This window comes from Dromiciops gliroides, chromosome 5 (assembly GCF_019393635.1).
Source record: "Dromiciops gliroides isolate mDroGli1 chromosome 5, mDroGli1.pri, whole genome shotgun sequence".
Lineage (NCBI taxonomy): Eukaryota > Metazoa > Chordata > Mammalia > Microbiotheria > Microbiotheriidae > Dromiciops > Dromiciops gliroides.
In genome coordinates, this window is record NC_057865.1 from 289427873 (window position 1) to 289452886 (window position 25014).

General features: G+C 48.9%; 1 protein-coding gene across 3 annotated transcripts in view; it reads left to right on the forward strand.

Moving 5' to 3' along the window:
- The window catches only part of LOC122730033 (TRIO and F-actin binding protein), an 87721-nt gene extending 67421 nt beyond the window's left edge, over nucleotides 1-20300 (forward strand). For all 3 annotated transcript variants that reach the window (XM_043969228.1, XM_043969230.1, XM_043969229.1), the window contains 12 exons: nucleotides 187-255; nucleotides 896-985; nucleotides 2452-2561; nucleotides 3749-4277; nucleotides 4470-4580; nucleotides 11739-11886; nucleotides 12586-12688; nucleotides 14307-14466; nucleotides 14860-14973; nucleotides 15979-16065; nucleotides 18656-18819; nucleotides 19628-20300. In XM_043969228.1, coding sequence (XP_043825163.1) covers nucleotides 187-255; nucleotides 896-985; nucleotides 2452-2561; nucleotides 3749-4277; nucleotides 4470-4580; nucleotides 11739-11886; nucleotides 12586-12688; nucleotides 14307-14466; nucleotides 14860-14973; nucleotides 15979-16065; nucleotides 18656-18817 — 1683 coding nt within the window. In that variant the 3' untranslated portion in view covers nucleotides 18818-18819; nucleotides 19628-20300. The remainder of the gene's footprint in view (nucleotides 1-186; nucleotides 256-895; nucleotides 986-2451; nucleotides 2562-3748; nucleotides 4278-4469; nucleotides 4581-11738; nucleotides 11887-12585; nucleotides 12689-14306; nucleotides 14467-14859; nucleotides 14974-15978; nucleotides 16066-18655; nucleotides 18820-19627) is intronic.
- Nucleotides 20301-25014: the final 4714 nt, after the last annotated feature.

Consider the following 25014-nt stretch of genomic DNA (forward strand, 5'->3'; position numbering starts at 1 on the left):
CTGCCGCTTCTGATGGTGGAGATTGGGCAGATCACCCCCTCCTCTTACTCCCCCTCCCCATACTTTCCAATTCCAGCCATATGGAGACAGCCCAGCAGCCTCATCCCCCCCACTCAGCCATTAGGTAGATCCAGTCATTCCCAAGTGGTTCCATTGCTAACCCCCAGCCTCTCCCACCTTCCACAGTGGAAGAAGCATTGGTTTGTGCTGACTGATTCCAGCCTCAAATATTACCGGGACTCCAATGCTGAAGAGGTAATATTGTGGGGTGAGGTTGGGCTGGGAGTACCTCCTGGTAAGTCCTCCCCAGATGGGTTGGGATCTTCTTGGAACTATCTCCAAGGAAACAGCAGTCAGCCCCCTCCGCTTTTTGCTGAGTTGGGGGATGATGTATGGAGGGAGAGGGCACAGCATATAATGGCTTCATTTTCCTCAGTTTCGCCACCTTTTTGTTCATTATAAGGGATCACTCTCTGGAAAAGAGGGAGGAGGGATATGTTGGGAAATGAATATTAAAACATTTAATATTTAAAATATAAACATAAGATATTGAATCTATTTAAGCAAAAGATATGAGAACATTTAAAGGATGGGGAAAATGACAAAAATAAAAACAGAACAGCCAGGCAAGGTTGGCCCTCCTGGCCTTCCCAGCTGCAGGCTGAGACCTGCATAGATGCCTCTTGACTGGATCAGGGCTAAATTGGAAGAGTCAGCATTTATTAGGAAGGAGGCTGATGGATTATCTGCTCCTACAGCACGGGGCTCTAAGCCAAACAGGGTCTGAATCAAATGTTTAAAAGTTAACAGAAGAAGGGAGAAGACCAGAAGGGCAGGCGGGGCCAGGGGAAGCTGGGATAGACCTAACCCCCTGCTCTGCTGCGTTCTGTCTCAGGCTGATGAATTGGACGGGGAGATCGACTTACGCTCCTGTACGGATGTGACGGAGTTCGCTGTCCAACGCAACTATGGCTTCCAAATCCATGTGAGTGCAGGAGGGGACGTAACACAGTAAACCCTGGAACTTTAAGCCAGGAAGAGTTACCCAATGGTCCATGGGAAATGCCTTTGGAGGCCCAGGACCTGGGTTCAAATCTCACCTCTGATGTTTGCTACTTGTATGACTTTTGGGCAAGTCTCTTAACCTTTCAAGGCCTGTTTCCCCCTCTGTAAAATAAGGGGGGCACACTAGATAGTGTCAGAGAGATCTTCCAGCTCCAAACCTCTGACTCTGTGATCTTTAGGCAAGTGCCTTGGCCTCCCTGGGCCTCAGTTTCCTTTCCTGTAAAGAGGATCTCCGAGGTCAAAATCTATAGCCCTATGAATTCCTAGTTCATTGATCCAAAGGGTAACCTCCCTCCCACCTAGGACTGGCAACATCTTGGAAGAGTGGGGGGAAGGATCAACTTGCCTCTGCTCGAATACCTGTGGTGACAGAGAGCTCACTACCTGATGAAATAGTTGTGAGAAGAGCAGCTTTAGTCCTTATGATCTTAGGAAACCCCAGATCCCCCTGGGGCCCAGGCCAGAGGACTCTGCCTTCAGGCCCAGGCTGTCTCCATGATTCCTTTTGAAGCCTCCGGGATGACAAGGCTCCCTGCTCCTCCATTCTCCTTGATTCCTAAGCCCAGCTGGTTCCCTGGACACTAAAGGGTCTGTAAGAGATCCCCGTCCTCCCATCCTCCATCCCCCCTTCTGCTGTCGCCTCCATGTAACCAGATGCCTCCCTCCAGCATCTGCTTCCTCTCCCCTCTCTCCACATTCTCCAGACCTCGGGAAGCATTTTAAGGGTTATTTGCAAGGGGAGAGCCTAGGCACGTGTTCAGAACTGTTAGACCAGAGGCAAATAGCAGGGCAGTGGAGGGCAGGGATGGGGAATCTTGGACAGGACATGAGGTACGGTGGGATGAGGGCTGGATTCGCCTTCAGAGGACCCAGGTTCCTAGCAGTGTGACCTTGGATCGATCCCTTCTCTGGCCTCATTTCCTCATCTCTAAAACTTGTGACTTAGAGCTTTTCTGTCCTACCTGGGAATAGATTAAAAGCACAGTACCTGGCATATGGTGTTGTTATTATCTAGTTATTCCAGTTGGGTCCATCTCTTTGTGACCCCGGGTTTTCTTGGCATCGTTCATGTGTCAGCTCATTTTATAGGTGAGGAAACCAAGGCAAACAGGGTTAAGTGACTTGCCCAGTCATACAGCTAGTAAATATTTGAGGTTGGATTTGAACTCAGGTCTTCCTGACTCTAGGCCATGTTCATTGATTGACTGACTATTCATTGCTTGCCCCATATTGAATCCCAAAATTGGCAGAGGAGACATAGACCCTGATGAAGTCTCTGTCCCCACCCAAAGCTCACTCAGCAGCCCCGAGGAGACATCTTGGGGAGTCTAGGAGGGGGAATGGGGCCGGACTTGGGCTAACCTGCTCATCTATGTCTCCCTGCAGACAAAGGATGCTGTCTTTACGCTGTCAGCCATGACTTCGGGCATCCGGAGGAACTGGATCGAGGCTCTGAGGAAGACCGTACGGCCAGCTAATGCCCCCGATGTCACCAAGTATGTGCATGAACAAGCGGGTGACAGGAGTGCAGAACAGGAGGGAGGAGGGCGGTGGCCGCCTTCCAAAAGCGGATTTTAATCTGCCATGGGATAAATGAATTAGCCAGGGTCACACAGTCAGGCTATTGTCAGAGGCAAGACTGGCTGCATCACTCGATACCGCTCTTTGCCCATATCATAGCTCACCTGTGATAACACCGAAGGGCAGTGAGGTGGCGAAGTGGTTACAGCACCAGGCCTGGAGTCAGAAAGACAGGACTTAGATACTTCCTAGCTGTGTGACCCTGGGCTAGTCACTTCACCCTGTCTGCCCCTGTTTCCTCTTCTGTTAAATGAGCTGGAGAAGGAAATGGCAAACCGTGTATCATTTAATTTTTTTCCCCAATTACATGTTTAAACCATTTTTAAACTTCTTTTTTTTTTTTGAGTTCCTATTAGCCCCGTTTTACAGATGAGAAAACTGAGTCTCAGAGGTCAGATGATTTGCTTGGAGTCACACAGTGGGATTTGAACCCCAGGCTCGCTGACTCCGAGGCCAGTATTCTACCCAACCCGTTGCTTCTCTCAGTATCTCTCTGGGATACAAAGCTAGAAGGGGGATTTTATAGATGGGGAAACTGAGGCTCAGAGAGGGGAAGGGATTTTCCTAGGGTCACACAGGCTGTAGGTGGCAGAGCAGGATTCAAACACAGGGCCATCTTGACTCTCAACACCCAGCTCTCTGACCTCTACTATTTTTTTCCTCCTTTGAGACTGTTTTTTCCTACCTGTGGAAAATGTCACCAATTTGAGAGAAACTTCAATCCAAGGGGCATTGATTAGGCTCTCACCACCAGGCAGGCTCTGTGCTTGGTGATGAGGATGCAAGACAAGACAAGAAAACTTCCCCTGCCCTCAGGGAGTGGCCACAAATAAATAGAATGTAATCTGAGGAAGGAGAGAGAGCGCACTGACAACTAGGGGGAATCCGGGAAGACTTCCTGGAAGAGGTGGCTTCTGAGCTGAGCCTTGAATGAAGGGGAATGCTAAGAGGTAGAGATAAGGAAGGAGTGCAGCCTGTGCAAAGGCCAGGGGGCAGGAAATGGGTGGCCAAGTGCCAGGGACAGAAAGTGGTCCCACAGTTCTTCCAAGCCCGTGCTGGGCTACCTGACCACACCCTCTGACAGGGCTGTGCTTGTCCCCAGACTCTCCGACAGCAACAAAGAAAACACCATCCATGGTTACAGTTCCCAGAAGGGCTCTTTGAAGTCCGAGGAGCAGCGTCCAGCTTCGGAAGTCATCAGCCGGGGCACCGGGCGCAAGGCAGATGGGCAGCGCCAGTCCTTTGATTATGTGGAGCTGTCCCCGCTTAACCAGGGCTCCCAGCAGCGACGTGGGGGGAGCGTCCGGGGCTCCGAGCGAGGGGCCAAGCAGGATGAGCTGGAGAAGGACCTGGCCCAGCGCTCGGAGGAGCGGCGCAGGTGGTTCGAGGCGACCGACAGCAGGCCCGGTGAGCCCACAGTGGGCGAAGGGCCCCGCAAGGTGCTCGGGGGCCCCCTGACCGAGGACCAGCAGAGCCGTCTGAGTGATGAGATCGAGAAGAAGTGGCTGGAGCTGGAGAAGCTGCCTTTGAGGGAGAACAAACGGGTGCCCCTCACGGCGCTGCTCCCCCAGAGCAAAGGGGAGCTGAAGGGGCCTTCTGGAGACGCCACGACGGAGGCCCTGGAAAAGGAGGTACGGGGCTCTCTCGAGCCTGGCCCTCTGGGACCCAGGGAGTCTTGAAGCTCCTGACTTCCCGAGCTTCCAAGAGCGGCGGCAGAGTCTGGGCCAAGCTCACTGGGGACGACCAGGGCCCTTCTGCCGGGGGGGCCGGCCTCCCTCCTCCTCGAGGGCCCCCCAGCACTGACCACCCCACTCTTCACACAGGTCCAGTCCTTGCGGGCCCAACTGGAGTCCTGTCGGCTCCGAGGGGACAGTTCCCGGGACACCCCCAAACCTCCTGAGGATGGCCACATCCCCCAGGGCTATATCTCCCAGGTAAAGGGTAATGGGACTTGAGCAGGGCATGAATGGGGAGAACACACGGCCTCTGGCCTCTGCTTCTGGCCCCTTTAGGGGAACACATGTTCCCCCATCCCCATAGTAACAGGGGCTGAGCCAGAGGACCAGAGGCTTATGGGGTGGGGGCCCCCTGGACATTTGGGGAGGTGGGCAATAGAGGCTTTGGAATCTCCCACCCCTGAATAGCATCCCAAGGCACAGCAGATCAAGTAGTCAACCTATTTAGAAAGCCGATCAGCGCATAGTTAAAAGCACTTTTCAAATGCTCACTATGAGGTAGTTAGTTCAGGCCTTATCATCCCCATCTTTCAGATGAGTAAAACTGAGATAGAGTGACTTACCCATATTCCCACCCCTAGTAAGGGGGTGTGATTCAAACCTTGGTCCCTGCACTCCCCTCCCGGCACTCCACCATACTGAGAATACAAACACTAACCCTCAGTCCCTACCCTCCCTGAATGTCTTTGAGCCTCAGTTTACTCATCTGTAAAATGAGGGGTTTGGGATTGAACTAGAATGATTGGATCACAGAATCAGAATTGTTGGCCCAGGGGCGGCTGGGTGGCACAGTGGATAAAGCATCGGCCCTGGAGTCAGGAGGACCTGAGTTCAAATCCGGCCTCAGACACTTAACACTTACTAGCTGTGTGACCCTGGGCAAGTCACTTAACCCCAATTGCCTCACTAAAAAAAAAAAAAAAAAGAATTATTGGCCCATTTTACAGATGAAAAAAAAAACTGAGGCTAAGAGATTAATCGAGCTCCCCAGGGTCGCCCAGCTCATATCATCTGAATTCATGTCTTCCTGATTCCCAAGTCCAATACCCTATCCACTGCCCCACACTGCCATCCTAGCTCTAAATCTCAGTTAGTGAAGTGGTTGACCTTGATAGGTCCCAAGGACAGGAGAGTGATGTCATCAGAGCAGGGAGATTCATTTGGCAGTCCTCCTCCTAATTTTCCCCTTCTTGTGAGGTCACCACCAACTTCCCAGTCACCCACATTTCCAACCAGGGATTCATCCTCAACCCTTCTCTGTCAATCACACCTCCCTTCCCCACCTCAAATCCAAACAACTACCGAGTCTTGGCAATTCTTCCAGTCCATCGCCTTCTTTCCCAGTCCTGGGTTTCACCCTAGTCCCTTATTCCCTCTCCCTTGGACCATTATCCCCATCACTTTCTTCCTAATTGGTCTCCCAGCATCCCTTGTTTCCTTCCAAGCAGCTCAGATGTTGTCTTCATCCCTCCACCCCCAGTTACCAGCTCTCTCTCTCCTGCTTGAAGTTACTCTGTATCCCCTTGATACATTGTATCCATTTTGTTTGCTTTCGACTTCCCCAGTAGAATGTAAGCCCGTTGAGGGCAAGGGCTGTTTGTTTCTGAGTCTGTATCCTCAGGGCTAGCATGGTGCCTTGTAATAAATGCTTGCTGAGTTGAGTGGAATTGAATTGAATTGGAGTAAGTGGGGAGAAAAGACTGGAGGCAAGGAAGATAATTAGGAAGCTGTGACCACAGTCTCAGTGTGGGGTGGCAAGATGCTGTGCTAGACAGGGATGGACTAGAAAGCACAGCCAAGTGAGATACCATGAGGGACAGGGTTTGGTAACAGAAAGAAGAAGGACTTAGAGACCACGGGGCCTTGAAGGCTACAGTGTGAGGAGGGGGAACCAGTAGGAGAAAGGAGGACGTCGGAAGCAGAGCAGGATTGGGGGGAAGCTCAAGAATTCGCCTTTTGACCTATCAATGAGCCAGTAGCTCTCCAGTGGTAGCTACCTAGCTGTGGTGACACTGGTCCTCAGGGGAGGTGGCCGGCTGGAGCATGGGCAGTATGAGCCACGGAACATCGGCACGCACTGAACAAGCCTCCGTTCTACAAGGTACTGGACGAGAGCTTATCCGACTGCCAAGGAAAGATCTCTGGTGATGGGGATTCCACTGCTCTCCTGGGGCAGCCAGGTCTACTTTGGGACAACTCTCACTGCTGGGAAGTGCTTTCTAACTCTACCTTCTTGTACCTTCCACCCATTGCTCCTTGTTCCACCCTCCAGGGCCAAGCATAGCAAAGCTGATCCAGCCCTTGAGATGTTTGATGACCTCTATCATGCCTCCCCCACCCTGAGTCTTCTCCTTTTCCCCTCCAGATTTTCTTTATTGAACAAAAGTGCACATTTCCTCCCACAAAGAGCAGAAGATGAGGGTTGGAAATGAAGCTCTGACTCTCTATTAGACATGGATTGTTTCTCTTCTCCAGGCTGTTCCTTGTAACACCTGGTGTCCCATCCCCTCACTCGCCTTGGAACGTTTCTCTGGCTACTATCTAGTTTGTCAATGGCCATCCTAAAATGTGGTATCCAGCTGTGATCTGGCCAGGGTAGAGGACCCTAATGGGTCCGGGCAGGACCAGCACCCACATTGTTTTTTGTCAGCTGTGCAGCTGAGTGCAGACTGTGTCTCCGACACATCCCAAGACCTATCTGTCTACTTGGCAATAGACAGATCACAATTGAGGTCAGTGGAGAAGGCCCCCACACTGACAAAATCAGGGTTCCCCTTGCAAATTAGTACAAAATGGTGGGTCAAATGAGATAATATCTATATCTATCTATCTATACCCTTAGCATAGGGTCTGGCACATAGCAGGTGCTTGATAAATGCTTGTTCCCTCTTTCTTTCCCCATTGTTGACTCATATTGAGGATAAAGTCCCTTGAGATCCATGGGTCTTTTTCTCAGGCACCAATTTCTAGCCGTATTTCCAATCCATTAATGAACAAGCATTTATTAAGCACATTTCCCCCTCCTGCTACTTAGAGCGTTCAGTTTTTTTTTAACCCAGATGTGGGATTTTTCATTTAATCATGACATCTCATCTTATCTTTTTCTTCTCCACGTCAGTTTCTGCCTCTGTAAAAGGGAGGTGATAATATCATCCCCCTCCCAGGTTTGATGTGAGGAGCAAATGAGATGATCTACTGACATGATTGTAAGCTGCAAGGGACTATTTCAGTGTAAGCCATCACCACCACCATCATCATCTTATTCGATTCAGTTCAACAGTCTAGCCAAGATGGCCTTTTTGAATCCAGTTTCCATTGTCCAGTTTTATTTATACCTTTCAGCGCCATCTCATCTGTAGATTTGATCATTATCAGATTGTCAAACATTCCACCCTGTGCCTTCATTCAGATCATCAGACTGTCTTTGTTTTAGTTTTGTATCCCCAATGTTTGGCACACAGCAAGTACTTAATAAATGCCCATTTAATCTTCAGTAAAAATAACAAACACAAGATTAGAGACCTCTCTTTTTACAGTCTGGTAAAATCCATGGATCCCTTCTCAAGACAGTGTTTTTAAATGCAGAAAGTAAAATACATAGGATGACAAAAGCAATTATATTGAAAAACAGTTACCAGAATATTTTTTTTTAAAAAATAAAAACAAGATCCCAGGTTAAGAACCCACACTCTGGATTGATCTCCAATGACCACTCAGAGCTCAGTGAGTCAATCAATCCCAAACCCCTCAAACCTTACTATCATCTCCCATCCTTCCATCCTATCCACAAGAGAGATTTTGTTTCCAGCTTCATTAAAAATCAAGGAAATGAAGAAAAAAAAATTTTTAATTAAAAAAAAAAAAAGAAAATCAAGGAAATGCTGCAGACTGTGGCATAGCTGGGTCTACCCCTTGGTGATCCCAACAAAGATAGAAATTGGTTTTATCTGGCATCACTCATTCTTAATCTACCCATTCTGGTTTAGAGTATTCTTTGTATCCCAAGCCATTGGTCCGATTAACATTAATAATACAAAGGGATGGGGGCTAAACCTGTGAGATTACTGGTACGGGGATGCAGGCTGGCACATCTCTGAAACTCACAGTCTTAGCTGCCATGGGCACAGAGCCAAGAGATGAACCCACGCTTTGAGAACAGCTCTCCATTGACTACACCATGCTGCTTCTTACTCTTAATCGTATTGAATAGTATTAATCCTCCCTGTAGTATTTTGCCAGAAAGAGACATCAAACTCTCCCGCATATATTTTTTTCAGCATCTGCCTTCTTCCCCTTCCCCGATGACGTCTGCCCTCCTCCAGCCCCGCCGTCTTTCTCTGGTTCTCAGAGATTCCGGGTAGTGGCATGGCAATCACATCCGCCTGTTCTCTCTGTGCCCTGGGACGTAGTTCACTGGGACCAGGTGACTCACCCTAGTGGAGGGTGGCCAGGTGTCCTCTTACCATCTCCTGCTTATCTTGGGTTAAATTCCCTCATTAACCCCTTTTCATTCAGTCCTTTCTGGTCTGAGGATCACTCATCTCGGTGAGGGAAGTTAGGAGTGGAGGGGGTGGCGTTTTCTGTTTTCCATTACTGGTCATTCCATTTACCTCCAGTTGTGGTCTTTACCCTTTGATCCATTTCTTGTCTCCAATGTAGTTTAAAGGAAGCTTTTTAGGGTTATCTTTGGAGTCTGTGGAAGCTGCGGGTCAGCCTGGGCTCCTGGCAGCATCCTGACACAACTCTGGCCCTCTTTCATATTCATTCTTCTTTATGTGCCCCCAATATAATTGCTTGCTTATAATCATTTTTTTAAATTGATACCTTTTACTTTATATCAACTATATTTCTGAATATATTCCCCTACTTATACCTCCTTCTCTACCCAGTAGCCCACCTCTTGGGAGAAATATATTATTTAAAGAAAGGAAAAAAAGTTCAGTAAGACCAACCAATACATCAATGTATTGGTCTGACAGTAGAAGTACCTCCCACTATCACAAAGAGGAGAGGAAGGCTGTTGTTGTTCAATATTTCAGTCGAATCCTACTCTTTTTGGGGGGGGGGTGTATCTGACTCTTCTTGACACTATTTGGGGGTTTTTTTTGGCAAAGATACTGGAGTGATTGGCCATTTCCTTCTCCAGCTCATTTAACAAATGAGTAAACTGAGGCAGTTAAGTGACTTGCCCAGGGTCACACAGCTAGTAATGTCTGAGCCTGGATTTGAAGTAAGGAAGATGAGTCTTCCTGATTCCCAGTGCAGTACTCTATTTCCAGATCCAAGTTTGATCATTATAATTGGACAACCTTCAGTTTGGTTTTGCATTCCTTCCATTTACATTGTTGCAATATAAATTGTACATTGTCGTAGTCATTATTTTTCTTGTTCGTTGTATATCAGTTCATAGAAATCTTCCCATACCTCTCTGAAATATTTCTCATTGTTTCTTGTGGTACAGGAATATTACACAACATTCATGTATCACAATTAGCTGAGCCATAATTGAGAATTATTCTGTTGGTAGTTTTCCACTATTGCAAAAAGCACTGCTATGAATTTTTTTTATGTAAATGGGACCTCTGGTTCTGTCTTTGACCTCCTTGGGGTATATGTCTGGAAATGGGCTCTCTGGGTCAAAGGGGATGATTATGTGAATTCAGAATTGTTTTCCAAGATTGCAGGATTACCTTCAAAGTCCCTCCAACACTGGTCATTTTCTTTGAATGTCAGTCTCCAGTTTCCTAGATGCGAGTTAAAACCTCAGAGTTCTTTTAACGTGTGCTTCTCTTAGGATCCGTAATCTGAAGCATTCTTACATATGGTTGCTAGTAGCTTCTTTGGAAAGTGTTAGTTCATACCCTTTGACCCCTCACCTATTGGAGAATTGCCCCTTTTATGTGCTTGTATCATTTTCTTATGTATCTTGAATAATAAATCTCCATCAGAGATATCTGATGCAAAGACTTTTCCAAAGTTTAACCTCTCTTCAAGCTTCATTGACTTTGTGCTGGGAGGGGGAAAAAAAAAAACCTTCAATGTCAAGTAAGCAAGATTTATATATATCTCTTGCTGGATGCCCTGTAGGCATCTCTAATTCTTTTTGGGGGGGCACTATTATTTATTTTTAGCATTCATTTTTTTTTTGTGAGGCAATTGGGGTTAAGTGACTTGCCTAAGGTCACACAGCTAGTAAGTGTTAAGTGTCTGAGACCGGATTTGAACTCAGGTCCTCCTGACTCCAGGGCCAGTGCTCTATTCACTGCACCACCTAGCTGCCCCCTAGCATTCATTTAAAAAAAAATTTTTGAGTTCCAAATTCTCTCCCTTCCCCACCCACTAAAAATGCAAGCAATATGATTTCAGTTATACATGTGGTATCACCCATAACATTTCCATATTAGCCATGTTGCTTTAAAAAAGGAAGAAAAATAAGGAAAGTGAAAAAATGTGCTTCAATATTCACTCAGAGTTCTCTCTCTGGATTTAGATAGATAGCATTTTCCATCCTGAGTCATTTGGAATTGTCTTGGATCATTGTATTGATTAGAAGAGCTAAGTCTTTCACAGGTGATCATCATTACAATATGGGCATCCCTAATTTAACATGTCCAATAATGGAACTGATTTCCCTGTATCACTCCAACCTGCTATTCCTCCATGTTTCCTTGTTACTTTTGGGAGCACCATCTTTCTAGTCACCCAGGAGTCATCGTATGAAAGACATTTCCTCTCCCCTAATCCCTCTGTCCCAAACCTTATTAACTGTCTTCATAGGATCTATAGTATCCATCCCTTCTCTGCTATCACCAGAGCCACTCTGCTTGAGGCCACTGTTAACTTTTTCCTCCCTCATCATCTCTTGCCTACACTATTGCAATAGATTCCTAATTCAGCTCCCAGCTTCCCTTTTTACCCCCTTTCCAATCCATTGTCTGATTGTGCCTTGACTACAACATTCTCACATCTCGGTCCTTTTGCACAGGCTGTTCCTCATGCTTCTAAGGGCACATGACAGCCACAAAAAAGTATTTTATAAAATGAACTATGCAGAAAGATGTTGTAAAAATCAAGATTTCACACTGATTTGATTAAGAATCATTTTCATCTATTTCTAAATTGTAAACAGTTTAAGGAAATTGTAAACTGTATGTAAATAATAATAAACTGTTTATATAAGTTCACCATTTGTTGCAGGCATGTTTTAGAGAATAAATGCAGGCCTTCCTTACCTCCACCTTTCAGGATCCTAACCTACCTGTTTCTGAGAAACTCAAAGGGTTGTTTACCAGTCCCAGCTAAGGAGAGCTCTCTCTTCCTTGCCCCTCAATGACCCCTCTGCTCCAACCCCTACAGGAAGCATGTGAGCGGAGCCTAGCGGAGATGGAGTCATCCCATCAGCAGGTGATGGAGGAGCTGCAGCGGCATCACCAGCGAGAACTGGAGCGGCTACAGCAAGAGAAGGAGTGGCTTTTGGCAGAGGAGACGGCGGCCACAGCCTCTGGTGAGCCCCCTCCTTAGCTTTTCCTATCCTTCCCAGCTCTGGAGGGGAAACCTAGTGAAAGCTTGGGGACTGAAGGAAATTCCTATATCTATAGATGATCAGTGTGGGGAGGGGACCTCAAAGAGACCATCTGGTCCAAGACCCTCATCTGACACATGAGGAAACTGAGACAGAGAAGTGAAGTGACTTTGCCTAAGATGAGGCAGTGAGGGGTTCAGCCAAGGGTTCTCCATATCCCCCATCTTGCTCCAGCTCATTGAGCTAGAAGGAACATGAGTCAACATGGAGACCAACTCCCTCATTTTCCAGAGGGGGAAACTGAGGCTCAGACAGGTCATAGGCTCATAGATCTATAAGGGAAAGGCCCTCATATTATAGAAAAGGAAACTGAGGCCCAAAGAAGGTCATTAGAGGATCATAGACTTAGAACTGGGAGAGACCACAGAAGGTAGGGTGCAACCTTACATTTGAGGAAACCAGGGCCCAGAAGTTCATGACCAAAAAGCCTTCCTCTGATGGCTTGTTTTTAATATAATTGGGTTTTTTAATTACTTATTTGGTGCATTATTTTTCCCTAACTACATGTAAAAACAATTTTCAACATTCGTTTGACACATTCTCAGAGGAGGGCTAGCTTGGTGCCTGTGTGGTCCTAACGGCTGCCCCTTGGCCCCCCCCCCCCCCCACCTTCTCCAACAGCCATAGAAGCCATGAAGAAAGCCTTTAAGGAGGAGCTAAACAAGGAGCTGGGAAAGACACGGAGTCTTCAGCAGGGTCCAGAGAGCCTCCGGAAACAGCACCAGTAAGAGAATGAATGTACCCGAATGGGTTCCATTGGGTGGCCCAATTGGCTGCACTTGCTGAGTCAGCCAAGCGGGGTGGGGGGTGCTGGTGAATATTTCACATCTGGCTCTCTGAGGGAGAGAATTAGGCAGAAGACACACTTCCGAACCTAATCTGCACAATTCAGATCTCCCCCTTCCTTTTTCTTCAGTCTAGACAATCGACCACTAAATGCAGCCCCACTGTGCAGGATTTGCTGATTTCTGAGGTGGAGATGCTCACCCTGAAATTTTAACCATTGGCTCTTTTGAGCCAGTACAAGCCCCTGCACTAAGTCAGTATTAGCCATCCCCTTTCCCATTTTCCTAAAATCCCAATCAGAGCAGCTAGGTGATGCCATAATGGATCGGTCACTGGCCCTGGAGTCAGGAGGACCTGAGTTCAAATCCGGCCTCAGACACTTGACACTTACTAGCTGTGTGACCCTGGGCAAGTCACTTAACCCGACTGCCTCAGACATCCGGGGCCATCTCCAGTCATTCTAATGTATATCTTGCCACTGGATCCAGATGGCTCTGGAGTTGAGAGTGAGGCTGGTGACTTTGTATGGCCATCCCTCACTTAAATCCAATTCAGTGCAAGTCATGACATCATCTCCCCATGTCATGGTCTTCTTTGAGATTGATGTACAGGTGACAGAAAAGAAGCATTCCAATCCCAACCTTTCTCTCCCTTACCCAGCCCTGAATGTGCTTTAACCTCCCAACCTTAATATTCCCCAAACTTACTATATCGGGGTATTTACAACGGAAAATAGCTGCAATATCACACTTCACCAGTAGATGCCAGTACACAACACAGAAGCATAAATTTCATGGAATGACAGAGCTGGGAGGGGCTATAGAACATGGGATGACATAGCTGGGAGTGCTTTGGAACTGGAAGGGGCCTTAACATGAAATCTCACAGCTGAGAGGGAGCTTAGAACAGGAAATGTCAGAGCTGGGAGAGGCCTTAGAACAGGGGATGTCAGAGCTGGAAGGAATCAGAGAACATGAACTAATCCGGAGGTCCTTAACCTTGTGTCCCCTCTGGCCTGGTCACCCCTTCTCAGATTAATGTTTTAAAATGCCTAAAATAAAACTGAAGCTTACAAAGGAAATCCATTCTATTGAACTACTTAACAAAATATTAAGAACAGGTTCAGGAGCCCAGGTCGGAGCCTTAATCTAGTGTGACTTTACAGATGAGGAAATGGAGGTTCCGTAAGACAATGACTTGCCCCGGTTAGGGAGAGAGATGGTCAGAGCCTCAGTTTCCCAGTTCCTGTTCCCATGTTATTTTCTCTTTCTTGACACTGGCCCCTGACTTGTGGCTCTACAGAGGCCAAGGGGCCTTCTGTGATGCCTCAGACTTCATGTAGGCTGGGCCAGGGCAAGGCGGCGCCCCTTTTTTGTCCTGCCTAGCCGCCTCCCCGGTGGCTTCTGAAGAGTCGTGAACCCCTTGCCTTCCTCCTGGGCCTCTGAGCTCTGACCACCTGAGAGAGGCAGGAACCTCAGGATGGAGGGTCTGGCTGGCCGGCAGGCAGGCAGGAAGTAACCATGCACTCTCTCTCTCTTTCTCTCCCTGGGCACCAGGTCCGACGTGGATTCTCTGAAGCGAGAATTGCAGGTTCTCTCCGAGCAATACTCCCAAAAGTGCTTGGAGATTGGAGACCTGACCCGACAGGCTGAGGAACGGGAGCGCACCTTGCGGCATTGCCAACAGGAAGGCAAGGGGCTCCTGCGGCAGAACCAGGTGTGCGGCACAGAGCACAGGGGGACATGGAGGGCCGGGGGGCACAAGGGTATGGGGGCATCCCAGCACAAAGCCCAGAAGTCTTGGCCTTTGGGAGGAAAAGCCCCCTGCTAAGGGGGAGATGGAGCTTAGCCCCAGGAGATCCCCCCTGCCCAGTGTCTGGGGTCAAGATGAAAACTTGTCACACGTATCCTTTCCCTGTCCTCAGCCACTGCGGGTTGTGTCCCCACAGTGCAGGGGAAAGAGCAGACCTGCCTCCGTCACTTACTACCTGGGCAAGTCACTTAAATTCCCCATGTCACTTAAATGCCCCCTGCTGTCAAATGAAGGGGTTGGACTTGAGGACCCTGGGGGTCCCTTCCAGCTCTACAGCTCTGCTCCTGTGGTTGCCAGGAGCTTCACTCACGCCTGTCGGAAGAGATCGGCCGACTGAGAAGCTTCATCGCCTCCCAGGCCTCGAATGAAGGCCTAGGACGTAACAATGAGAGGAGCTCCTGTGAACTGGAGGTGAGAGACACCCCACCCCACCCCCCAGCTGCTGTGGTGCTGGGCTGGTTTGGGAGGAATAGCAATCGATAACACTTTTCTTCAACAAACATTTATTAGACTCCTACTGTATACCTGTGGGTAAGTCCTTTCCCCTCCACAGGCCTGTTTGTTCATCTGTAAAATGAGAGGATTGGACTGGATGACATTTGAGGTCTCTTCCATGTTTAAACCAAAAGATCCTAGTAACCACATACTTTTCTACTTGGGTGACCTCCCAGATGTGTCTACTGCCTTCCTCTGTGGGTCTGGACAGCAGCCTGACAGGGTTGCCTGCGATCGATTGAGAAATCCAATCAATATGTGCTTATCACAATTACTGGTAGTGAATATTAAAATAATAATAGCCACCAGCATTTGTCTAGCACGTTAAATGGGATCAAAACCCTGCCTCAGTTTACTTTTGTGGCCTTGGGCACCTTCATCATTCAGGACCCCAGTTTACTTGGGCTAGATAGCCTCTGAGGCCCTTTCCAGCCCTAAATCTTGGGGTCCTGTGAGTCAGAGAAGGGTGAGCAGAAGGAAGGGGAGCTGGTGGGGAGATGACCTGCCCCGTAGTGGCACCAAGGACTTTGCCAGGTCAAGCACCGAAGGCATCTGGGTGGGCTTTGGGGCAGGAAAAGCCTTCAAGAAGACTGAGGTGTGAATGAGCATCCTTTCAGAGGAGGCAGTGAAACTGTAAGACATGTAGCCCAGAAATCAGAAGAGACCTGGGTTCGAATCCCACCTCTGCTGTGATCTCAGGCAAATCCCTTTACCCTGGAGCCTCTGTTTGCTAATCTGTACATGACAGCTAGAATAATTTGTTAGGAAATACATTTTATTCATCTCTTTTTGTCCTTGTAGTAGTCATTATTGTTGGGCTGGGGGAGGCTTATTCCCTGTCCTCCCAAGCCTGGGAACCCTCTTGGCTACCCCCAGAGCTGCTCCCAGGTCCAGATGGTCAGCACTGCCCTCTCTCCCCAGATGCTGCTGCGGGTGAAGGAGAATGAGCTGCAGTACCTGAAGAAGGAGGTTCAGTGTCTCCGGGATGAGCTGCAGATGATACAGAAGGTGGGGCCACTGGCCTGGGGCACCAGGGCTGGGGAGCCGGCCTGGCTGGGCAGCCTTGGCCAAGAGACTTCTGGGGAATCCTTGGCCCTGCCCAGCCCCGCCCTGTGTACAGGATGCCTTTGCTGCCTGGCAAAGACATCCTGGAATTGTCTGCTGGAGGCATCCTCTCCTCTCTTCCCAGAGACATGGGGTTAGGGTGGGGGGCAGCTGTTTGTTGTATATTATGGGTGTGGGTACCCTGGGTGTGTTGTGGGTGTGTGGGAGGTCAGCAAGTGTGGGTGTGGGTGGAGTAGCGTATGTTACTGGGTATGGGGCGTGTGTGTATGTGAGGGGGTGCTGTGTTGGGCATGAGTGTGTCTGTGTGTTGTATTGGGGTGCTTCACAGAATGCCAGGACAAGGTGGGCCCTAACCACACCCTTGGGAGGGCAGCTCCCCAGCTCCTTCCGGGATCTGGTTTGGAAATGACCACAGATGATCAGGTTTGTGGAGCTGCTGGTGGGGCCAGAGGGTGGGGCAGGGAGAGCAGCCCAAACCCTTTGCCTTTGGCACCCTCGGTCCTTCTTCCGGCCTGGTCTGGCACCTCTGAAGGCTCAGGCCTGTTGGGGAGGGAGAGGAAGCAGCCCTCAGCTAGGGATGAGTCTGGGGGTACAGAATTCCCACTCGTCTTGCCTCCATTTCTTTACCTGTCCCAAAACAAACTCAGGGATGGCGGGCGGGGTGGGGCTGCAGGGGTCAGAGGAGCCACAGGATCTCAAAGCTGAAAGACGCGGGGCAGCTAGGTGGTGCAGTGGATAGAGCACCAGCCCTGGATTCAGGAGGACCTGAGTTCAAATCCGGCCTCAGACACTTGACACTTACTAGCTGGGTGACCCTGGGCAAGTCACTTAACCCCAATTGCCTCACCAAAAAAAAAAAAATGAGTGAGGAGCTCCCAGCCCACCCTAAAGAGCTTATGGCTATCAGTATTTACTGGCTGGAAAGGAAGACATCTTAGTATTTTGAGTTAGTGGAATTTTAGCCTCAGGAGTTCCCAAGGTCCCCAGACCACCCTTCAAGAAGGGCTGGGTTAGAGGAAGATGAGGAGAATTAAGTGTTTGAAAATGGCAATAATCATAAGTTTGGACCTGGATGAGACCTCAGAGACCATCTGCTCCAAATCTCTTAATTTTACGGAGGGGGAAACTGAGGCCCAGGATCACATAGACAGGATTTGAACCTAGGTCCTTAGATTCTAAAGGCAGAGCTCTTGTTCCCAAGAAGCATCATCCAAATCCTGGTCCCCTCTCCCAGAGTCTGAGGCAACAAAGAGAGGCCTGGTGTGGTGGAGAAAGCCTGCTAGAGACTTAAAGAGAAAGACCTGGGTTCAAATCTTGGCCCTGGGCTTTACCCTCTTAAGACCTTAGGCAAATCACTTAATCTCTGTGGGCCTCATTTTTATTCTGTAAAAGTGGGAGGCTGGACCAAGTGTCTCCTAAAGCCCCTCCCAGCTCTGGCATTTCCTGTTCTAAGGCCCCTTTCTCTCAGCAAACACTGACTTTCCCCTTACTGTGCCCAGAACCCTGTGCTGAGAGCTAGAGGAGATACTATACGTAGAAGAGATGCCACAGTCCCTGCTGTCCCCAGCACGTGCACAGCTCCATTACTTCATCCTACATGACCAGAGCATCAGAGAAAAGCAGCCAAAGTATTAATGTGAAGTCCAAAGGGGAAAGGCATGCCTGCCTAGTGGGAGTCAGGGCAGCTTCCTGGAGGAGGGGGCATTTAAGTTGCTCCTTAAAGAATGGATGGGGGAGCACAGCTAGGTGGCACAGTGGATAAATTGCCAGCCGTGGATTCAGGAGGACCTGAGTTCAAGTTCGATCTCAGACACTTGACACTTACTAGTTGTGTGACCCTGGGCAAGTCACTTAACCCTCATTGCCCTGCAAAAAAAAAAAAAATTAAATTAAAAGAATGGATGGGAATTCAGCCATGAAAGTAGAAGTTGGGAGGTGGGAGGAGGGGGCATTCCTGTCTGCTGAACCAGAAGGCAAAGAAACCAAGGACAGGCCGCAGTTGGGGGCCAGGGAGTTCTACCCAGAGAGGTATAACCCAAGAGAGGACAAAGAGTTGGCTGGTGTCCGGGTGGCAGCAGGCCTTGAATACCAGGCAGAAGAGTTAGAACTTGACTAGCAAGGCCATTGCGGGCCTTTTTTTTTTTTTTTTGTGAGGCAATTGGGGTTAAGTGACTTGCCCAGGGTCACACAGCTAGTAAGTGTCAAGTGTCTGAGGTTGGATTTGAACTCAGGTCCTCCTGAATCCAGGGCCGGTGCTCTATCCACTATACCACCTAGCTGCCCCCATTGCGGGCCATATTTGCAGACCACACAACAAGGTCGCCAATTCCTGCATCATTGCCAGCTTCCTCCTTCCCCCCACCCAAACCTGAGAACTCTCAGAGGCTTAAACTCGGGACTGTCCATCCCACCGACCCCATGCAGGGCCTCCTCCCTCTGTACCTGGTCTGTACAAAGACAGAAATGAACCAGTGCCTGCCCTCAAGAGGCTTTGACTCTCTGGAAACATCACCCCTTTACCCTCTCTGGGCAGGACAAGCGCTTCGCCTCAGGGAAGTACCAAGATGTCTACGTGGAGCTGAACCACATCAAGTCGAGGTCAGAACGGGAGATCGAGCAGCTGAAGGAGCACCTGCGTCTGGCCATGGCTGCCCTTCGGGAAAAGGAATCCATGCGGAACAATCTGGACAACTAGAGGTGCGCTGGGGGGCTGGGCAGGGAGCCCAGCTGCTCTAACCACTGCACCACCTGGCTGCCTCGGGATAAAGAGCTCCCTGACCTCAATGGGTTTACATTCCACTGGGGAGACAGCTTGTAGGTTCATCCAAGAGCTAGGGTAGACAGAAGGTAATCTTGGTGGGGAAGGGTCTAGCAACTGGGGGAACTGGGAAAGTCCTGCAGAAGGTGGGACTGGAGCTGAGTCCTGAAGGAGGCTTAGGGATTCTAATCAGCAGAGGGGAGCAGAGAGCGTGCTCTTGGCATGGGGGACAGCCTAGACAAAGGCTTGGAGAGTGGAGATGGAACACCAGGTGTGAGGAATAGCAATACTGAGGATAACAACCCACCTCCGACATCGTCATCAGACTGTAAGCTCCTTGAAGTCAGGGACTGGCTTTTGCCTCATCCCCAGTGTTTAGCACAGTACGGTGCTTAGTGGGTGCTTAATTCTTGTTGATTAATGGGTTGATATATTGCTTTCTGGGCCTCAGTTTCCTTTTCTATAAAATGTGGTAGTTGGATGGGGAGATCTATAAGGGGCTTTCAAGGTGTTGTTCCTTCAAATCAGCCTTTCTAGGCAGATGGAGCAGTGATTATTATACCTATTTAATAGATGAGGAAAGAGCAGAGAACTAGTAGACAGGAGACCAGAATCTGAGCCCTACCTTTGCTGTGTGGCCTTAGGAAAGCTGCTTACCCTCTCTGGGCCTCGGGTTTCTTCTTTGCCAAATGTAGGGGGCTCACTTGGGTTAAATTCCCTTCTAACTTCCCACCCCTTGTCTTCTAGGTTCCAGGTGCTCTATCCCATCCCTTGTTGGATTTGTCCCACAGAAGGGAGACGTGGTCTGCCACTCCCGAGGAGACCAGAAGCCAAGCTTTCTCATCACGCCTTCATGGGTGGCGCGCATACACACACACACACACACACACACACACACACACACACACACACACACACACACTGCAGATCTGAGCGCGCCCTTCACACTGGGTCTTAACTTGCACCTTCTTCGGGATTTTATATGTGAAAAGATTTTTATATAGATTTTTTTCCTCCCCCCCAAGAAAAAAACACTTTATGCCCCCCCCTTTTTTTAAGAATGCCTAGGACTGAGTGGGCTCTCTCCTGCCCCCACAGTCCCAAGCTGGCATCCTCAGCTGGGTCCTAGGGGTCCAGAAGCCCCTGTGGCTCAGTCTGGAAGAGGAGAAGAGCCGGCTTTTCCATCCCCTCCCCCTGCCCTGCCTCCCTTCCTTCACTGCTGCCCGCTGTGGGCCCTCCCCCGAGCTGAGGCTGGCTGCCCCCACTACCTGGGGCCTGTGGATGGATGGACGGACAGATGGAGGGAGGAGTGTGGGACCTGGCACCCTGAAGTCCTGAGCCGGACCGCGGGAGCCAAACAGTGAAGGCGGGTGCTCCCGCTGCACAGCAAAACTGTTAACTTAATAAAACATCCTGGTTAGCTCTGGGTCTTTGGTCCCTGGGAGAGGGAAGTGGGAGGGGTGGGGGAGTCATGCGGAGATGGGGCCTTTCTGCCCCTGTACATTCTGATAATAGAATCAAAGATCTGGAGCTGGAAGGGACCTTAGAAGCCATCTAGCCCATTTGACAGATAAGGAAACTGAGGGCCAGGGACTTGCCAAGAGTCACACAGCTGATTGGCGTCAGAAATGGGATCTTGGTGATGGTCTTCCTCTCACTTTTCAGATGAGCAGAATGAGGCTCGGGGTGGTTATGGATCACACAGGCTATCACTTGACTTTTTTTGGGGGGTTGAGGCAATTGGGGTTAAGTGACTTGCCCAAGGTCACACAGCTAGTAAGTGTTAAGTGTCTGAGGCCGGATTTGAACTCAGGTCCTCCTGAATCCAGGGCTGATGCTCTATCCACTGCGCCACCTAGCTGCCCCATCACTTGACTTTTTAAAGAATTTACTTTTTCTGTGTGACCCTGGGCAAGTCACTTAATCCCCATTGCCTCACTTAAAAAAAAAAAAAAGAATTTACTTTTTAATTTTTCTTGATAAGTTTAGGGCTTCTGGTTTTATTTTTTCATCACAGACAGTACCAGGTATAGATCTTCCCTGTGAGCACAGTTCTTCAGCCAAAACCAGCAACACCTGCTGGGTCAGACAACAGTATCTTTCAGACTCTGCACGTAGTCCCGGCTTTTCCCCTAACGGACCCAACAAACGTCTGGGTGCCTCCTACATACAAGGCCTTGGGAGGGTTAGCAAGAAGACTCACCCTCCAGCACTGCACACAGTGAGGTTTACAGTCTAGGAAGGGGACTAAGTGAGCCAGGCGATGGAGTGCCATAATGCACGTTGGACCATCCATTCATCAGAAAAATACTCAAAGGAGGGAGAGATCAATTCTGGCTGGACATATGTTAGAGAAGCCATTACCTCTGTTGGGATGGAGGGTAGCATGAGCAAAGTCATGGGCTTGTAAATGAGGGATTATCTAGTCCTAAAATCATGGAAGGTGGAAGGGACCTTGGGACTCCCAACCTCTTCATTTATACCTGAGAGGCCCAGAGAGTTGAGTCACCAGGGTTATACAGGAAGAAGAGAACAGAATCGGGGCAGCTAGGTGGCACAGTGGATAGAGCACCGGCCCTGGAGTCAGGAGGACCCGAGTTCAAATCCAGCCTCAGACACTTAACACTTACTAGCTGGGTGACCCTGGGCAAGTCACTTAACCCCAATTGCCTCACTAAAATAAATAAATAAACCGTTTAAAAAAAAAAAAACAGAAGAGAACAGAATCAGAATTGGAATCCAGCTCCTCTGGAGATGGGAAAGGCCCTTTGGATGAGTCCTACAACTCAGGAAGCATTTATTAAATACCTGCTGTGTGCTAAGCAATAGAGATAAGAAAACCACAAATTCAGAGAATAGGGATCTACCTGGAACAAAGAAAATATCAATACTGATTAATATTCAATATTATTAACAGAGTCAGCTAGGTGCCTCAGTGGATAGAGCACTGGACTCGGAAGCAGGAAGACTTCATCCTCATGAGTTCAAATCTGGCCCCAGACACTTAGTAGCTATGTGACCCTGAGCAAGTCACTTAACCTTGTTGGCTGCCTCAGTTTTCTCATAAAAATAAACTGGAGAAGGAAATGGCAAACCACTCCAAAATCTGCCAAGAAAACCCCAAATGGGGTCATGGAGAATCAAACACAACTGAACAATAACATAGATCAAAAATATTGATAATAATATTCAATAACATAGCACTTTAAGGTTTCAAAGTCCTTTACAAACATCTCATTTTATATCCAAAACAACCCTGGGAGGCAGGCACTGTCGTGCCCATTTAACAATTAAGGAAACAGGTTAAGTGACTTGCCCAAGGTCACACAGCTAGTACATATCTGAGGTCAGATTTAAACCCCCATCTTCCTGACTCCCAAATCCAGTGTTCTATCCATTGTACCACTTAGCTGCTTAGGAGTTGGGGCAGTAAGAAAGAACACTGGATAGGCTGGAGCCAGGTGCTGAGGACCTTGAATGCCCAGATGAAGAGGCTGGGGCATAGTTGGTAGGCAATGGGGAGTTTTTGAAGGTTCATGAGCATAGAAGTGATGTGCAGATTAGAGGTGGAGAAGCTATTTGAGAGGCTGATAATGGTCCAGGTGAATGAGGGAGGGGACCCAGAGATTGGAGAGAAGAAATAGACAGGACCTGGTGATCACTAGCAGCCTGTGGGGATGAGAGCTGACTTAAAGATGTCTCAGGTTCCCATGACTGGTGTCCAAGGTCATGGGACAGCATTGTAGAAGCTCAAGTTTGGAAGGAATCCTGCCGGGATCGATGCCTCTCCTTCCCTGACCTTGTATCAACTCTGTGAAAAGTGGCCTTTTGGCCTCCACCTCAACATCACCAGTGATGGGCAACTCACTACCTGTTGAGGCAGCCATCCCCCTTGGTGGGGGGTATGGTTAGCAAGGCCTTTTCCTTGATTTGCAGCATCTTGGGAACTTCCCCTGGTTCTGTCCTCGGGGCCAGGCAAGAGCAAGGCTGATCCTTGTCTGCGCTGCCCTACAAGTACCTGAGAGAGCTGTCATGCTCCCTTAGAAGTCCTCCCATGCCTCCAGCTGACTCCCCTTTGCAGTCCCTTCATCATGCTGGTAGCTCCCCTCTGCTATGGCTCAGGTTTGTCCATGTCTGCCCTGAAATGTGGTGTCCTGATTGTCCTCTGGATGAGGGCCAGGGGTCGTGGGAGCTTAGGATGAGAGGCAGAAGGGACCTCAAAGTTCATCTAGTCCAGTAGCCTCTTTTAACAAATGAGGAAACTGAGGCTTAGGAAGAGGAAATGGCATGTTCAGGGTCACAGAGGGATTAAGGGGCCAAGCCAGCAATTGATCCTGGGTTCTCTGACTCCAAATCCAGGGCTCTTGCCCCTAAGCTGGGATCTCTTTGGCTGTGCCATCAATCAATCAACAAGCCCCCTCTGGGGGAGGCCTAGGGAAAGAAGGGAGGAAACCAAGGAACAATGAACTGGGAGGGCCCTTAGATCAGAGGATGTCAGAGATGGGAAGGACCTTAGAACTGGGGGTGTCAGAGCTGGAGGGGCCTTAGAACTGGGGATGTCAGAGCTGGAGGGGCCTTAGAACAGGGGATGTCAGAGCTGGAGGGGCCTTAGAACAGGGGATGTCAGAGCTGGAGGGGCCTTAGAACAGGGGATGTCAGAGCTGGAGGGGCCTTAGAACAGGGGATGTCAGAGCTGGAGGGGCCTTAGAACAGGGGATGTCAGAGCTGGAAGGGCCTTAGAACAGGGGATGCCAGAGTTGGGAGGGACCTTAGAACATGGAGTGTCCTTTCCAAGGAAAGAATTAAGAGCATTTATATATCAAGTTCAAATGTCCCCACCCCAGCCCATTTTATAGAAAAGGAAACTAAGTTCTGGGGAGGTTGAATGAGCCCTTGGCTCAGGTCAGAATCACAAAGTCTAGATTCCAGTCTAAACTCAGTTACTGGGGCATCTGGGTGGCACAGTGGATAGAGCATGGGCCCTGGATTCAGGAAGACCTGAGTTGAAATCCGGCCTCAGACACTTGACACTTACTAGCTGTGTGACCCTGGACAAGTCACTTAACCCTCACTGCCTCACACAAAAACAAATAAACAAAAAAACCCTCCACCACTCTCTTGCTGTGTGACTGTGGGCAAGTCCCTTATGGTCTCAGCCCTCATTTCTTCTGTAAAGCAGGGCTAACTGCATTTGTTCTGTCATAGTCAATAAGCATTTATTAAGCATTTACTATGTGCTAGGCATTGTGCTAAGTTCTGGGGATAGAAATAAAGGCAAAAGTCAACCTTCTGGACAGCTGCAAGGGCCCACATGTCTGCTATAATAGAGTTAGAAAGCCTGGGTTCAAATCCTGCTTCAGCTACTTCCTGCCTGGTCAAAGGCAGACAGTCGAGCAGTGACTGGATAGAGCAATGGGCCTGGAGTCTGGGGAAGACCTGAGTTCAAATCCAGCCTCAGACTCTTACTAGCAATGTGACCTTGGATTAACCTCTGCCTGCTTCAATTTCCTCAAATGTAAAAAGGGGCTAACAGTAGCATCCACCTCCCAGGATTGTTGTGAGGATGAAAAAGGTAATATTTGTAAATCACCTGCATGTGCTATATCAATACTCACCCTCTTCCCCTTCGAAGCCTCAGTTTCTCCATCAGGCCGGGCATATATATTATTGCAAGGGGAAAAATACTGAGTTTGAAATCAGGCTATGGGTTCAATTCCTAGTTCCATCACACTACTCGGGTGACCTAAGACAAGTTCAGGACAAGCCTCAGTTTCCCCATATTGAAAGTGAGAACATTGGGCTAGATCCGGAATTCTCAGCCTTTTTGTATCTGGTGAAGCCCAAAGGCCCTTTCTCAGAGTCACGTCTTTAATATATGACACAAAACACATTGGAAAACAAAGGAAAGCAGAGGTTAGTGACAATAAAGATGTAACAGTTTGGTTTTTTTTTTCCCATCCCGGTTCCCAGACCCCACTGAGATCTCCCAGGGTCCCTGGCTAGGAGCCCCCAAGCAGGCTCCTCTCAGCTCTAGCCCGTTCTGCCCCGTAACTAATTAGAAGCCAGAGATAGAGAAGCCACTTCCTCAAGCGTCCATTTTCCCTTAATTAATCAGGGCCAAAGTGAATGGTTTA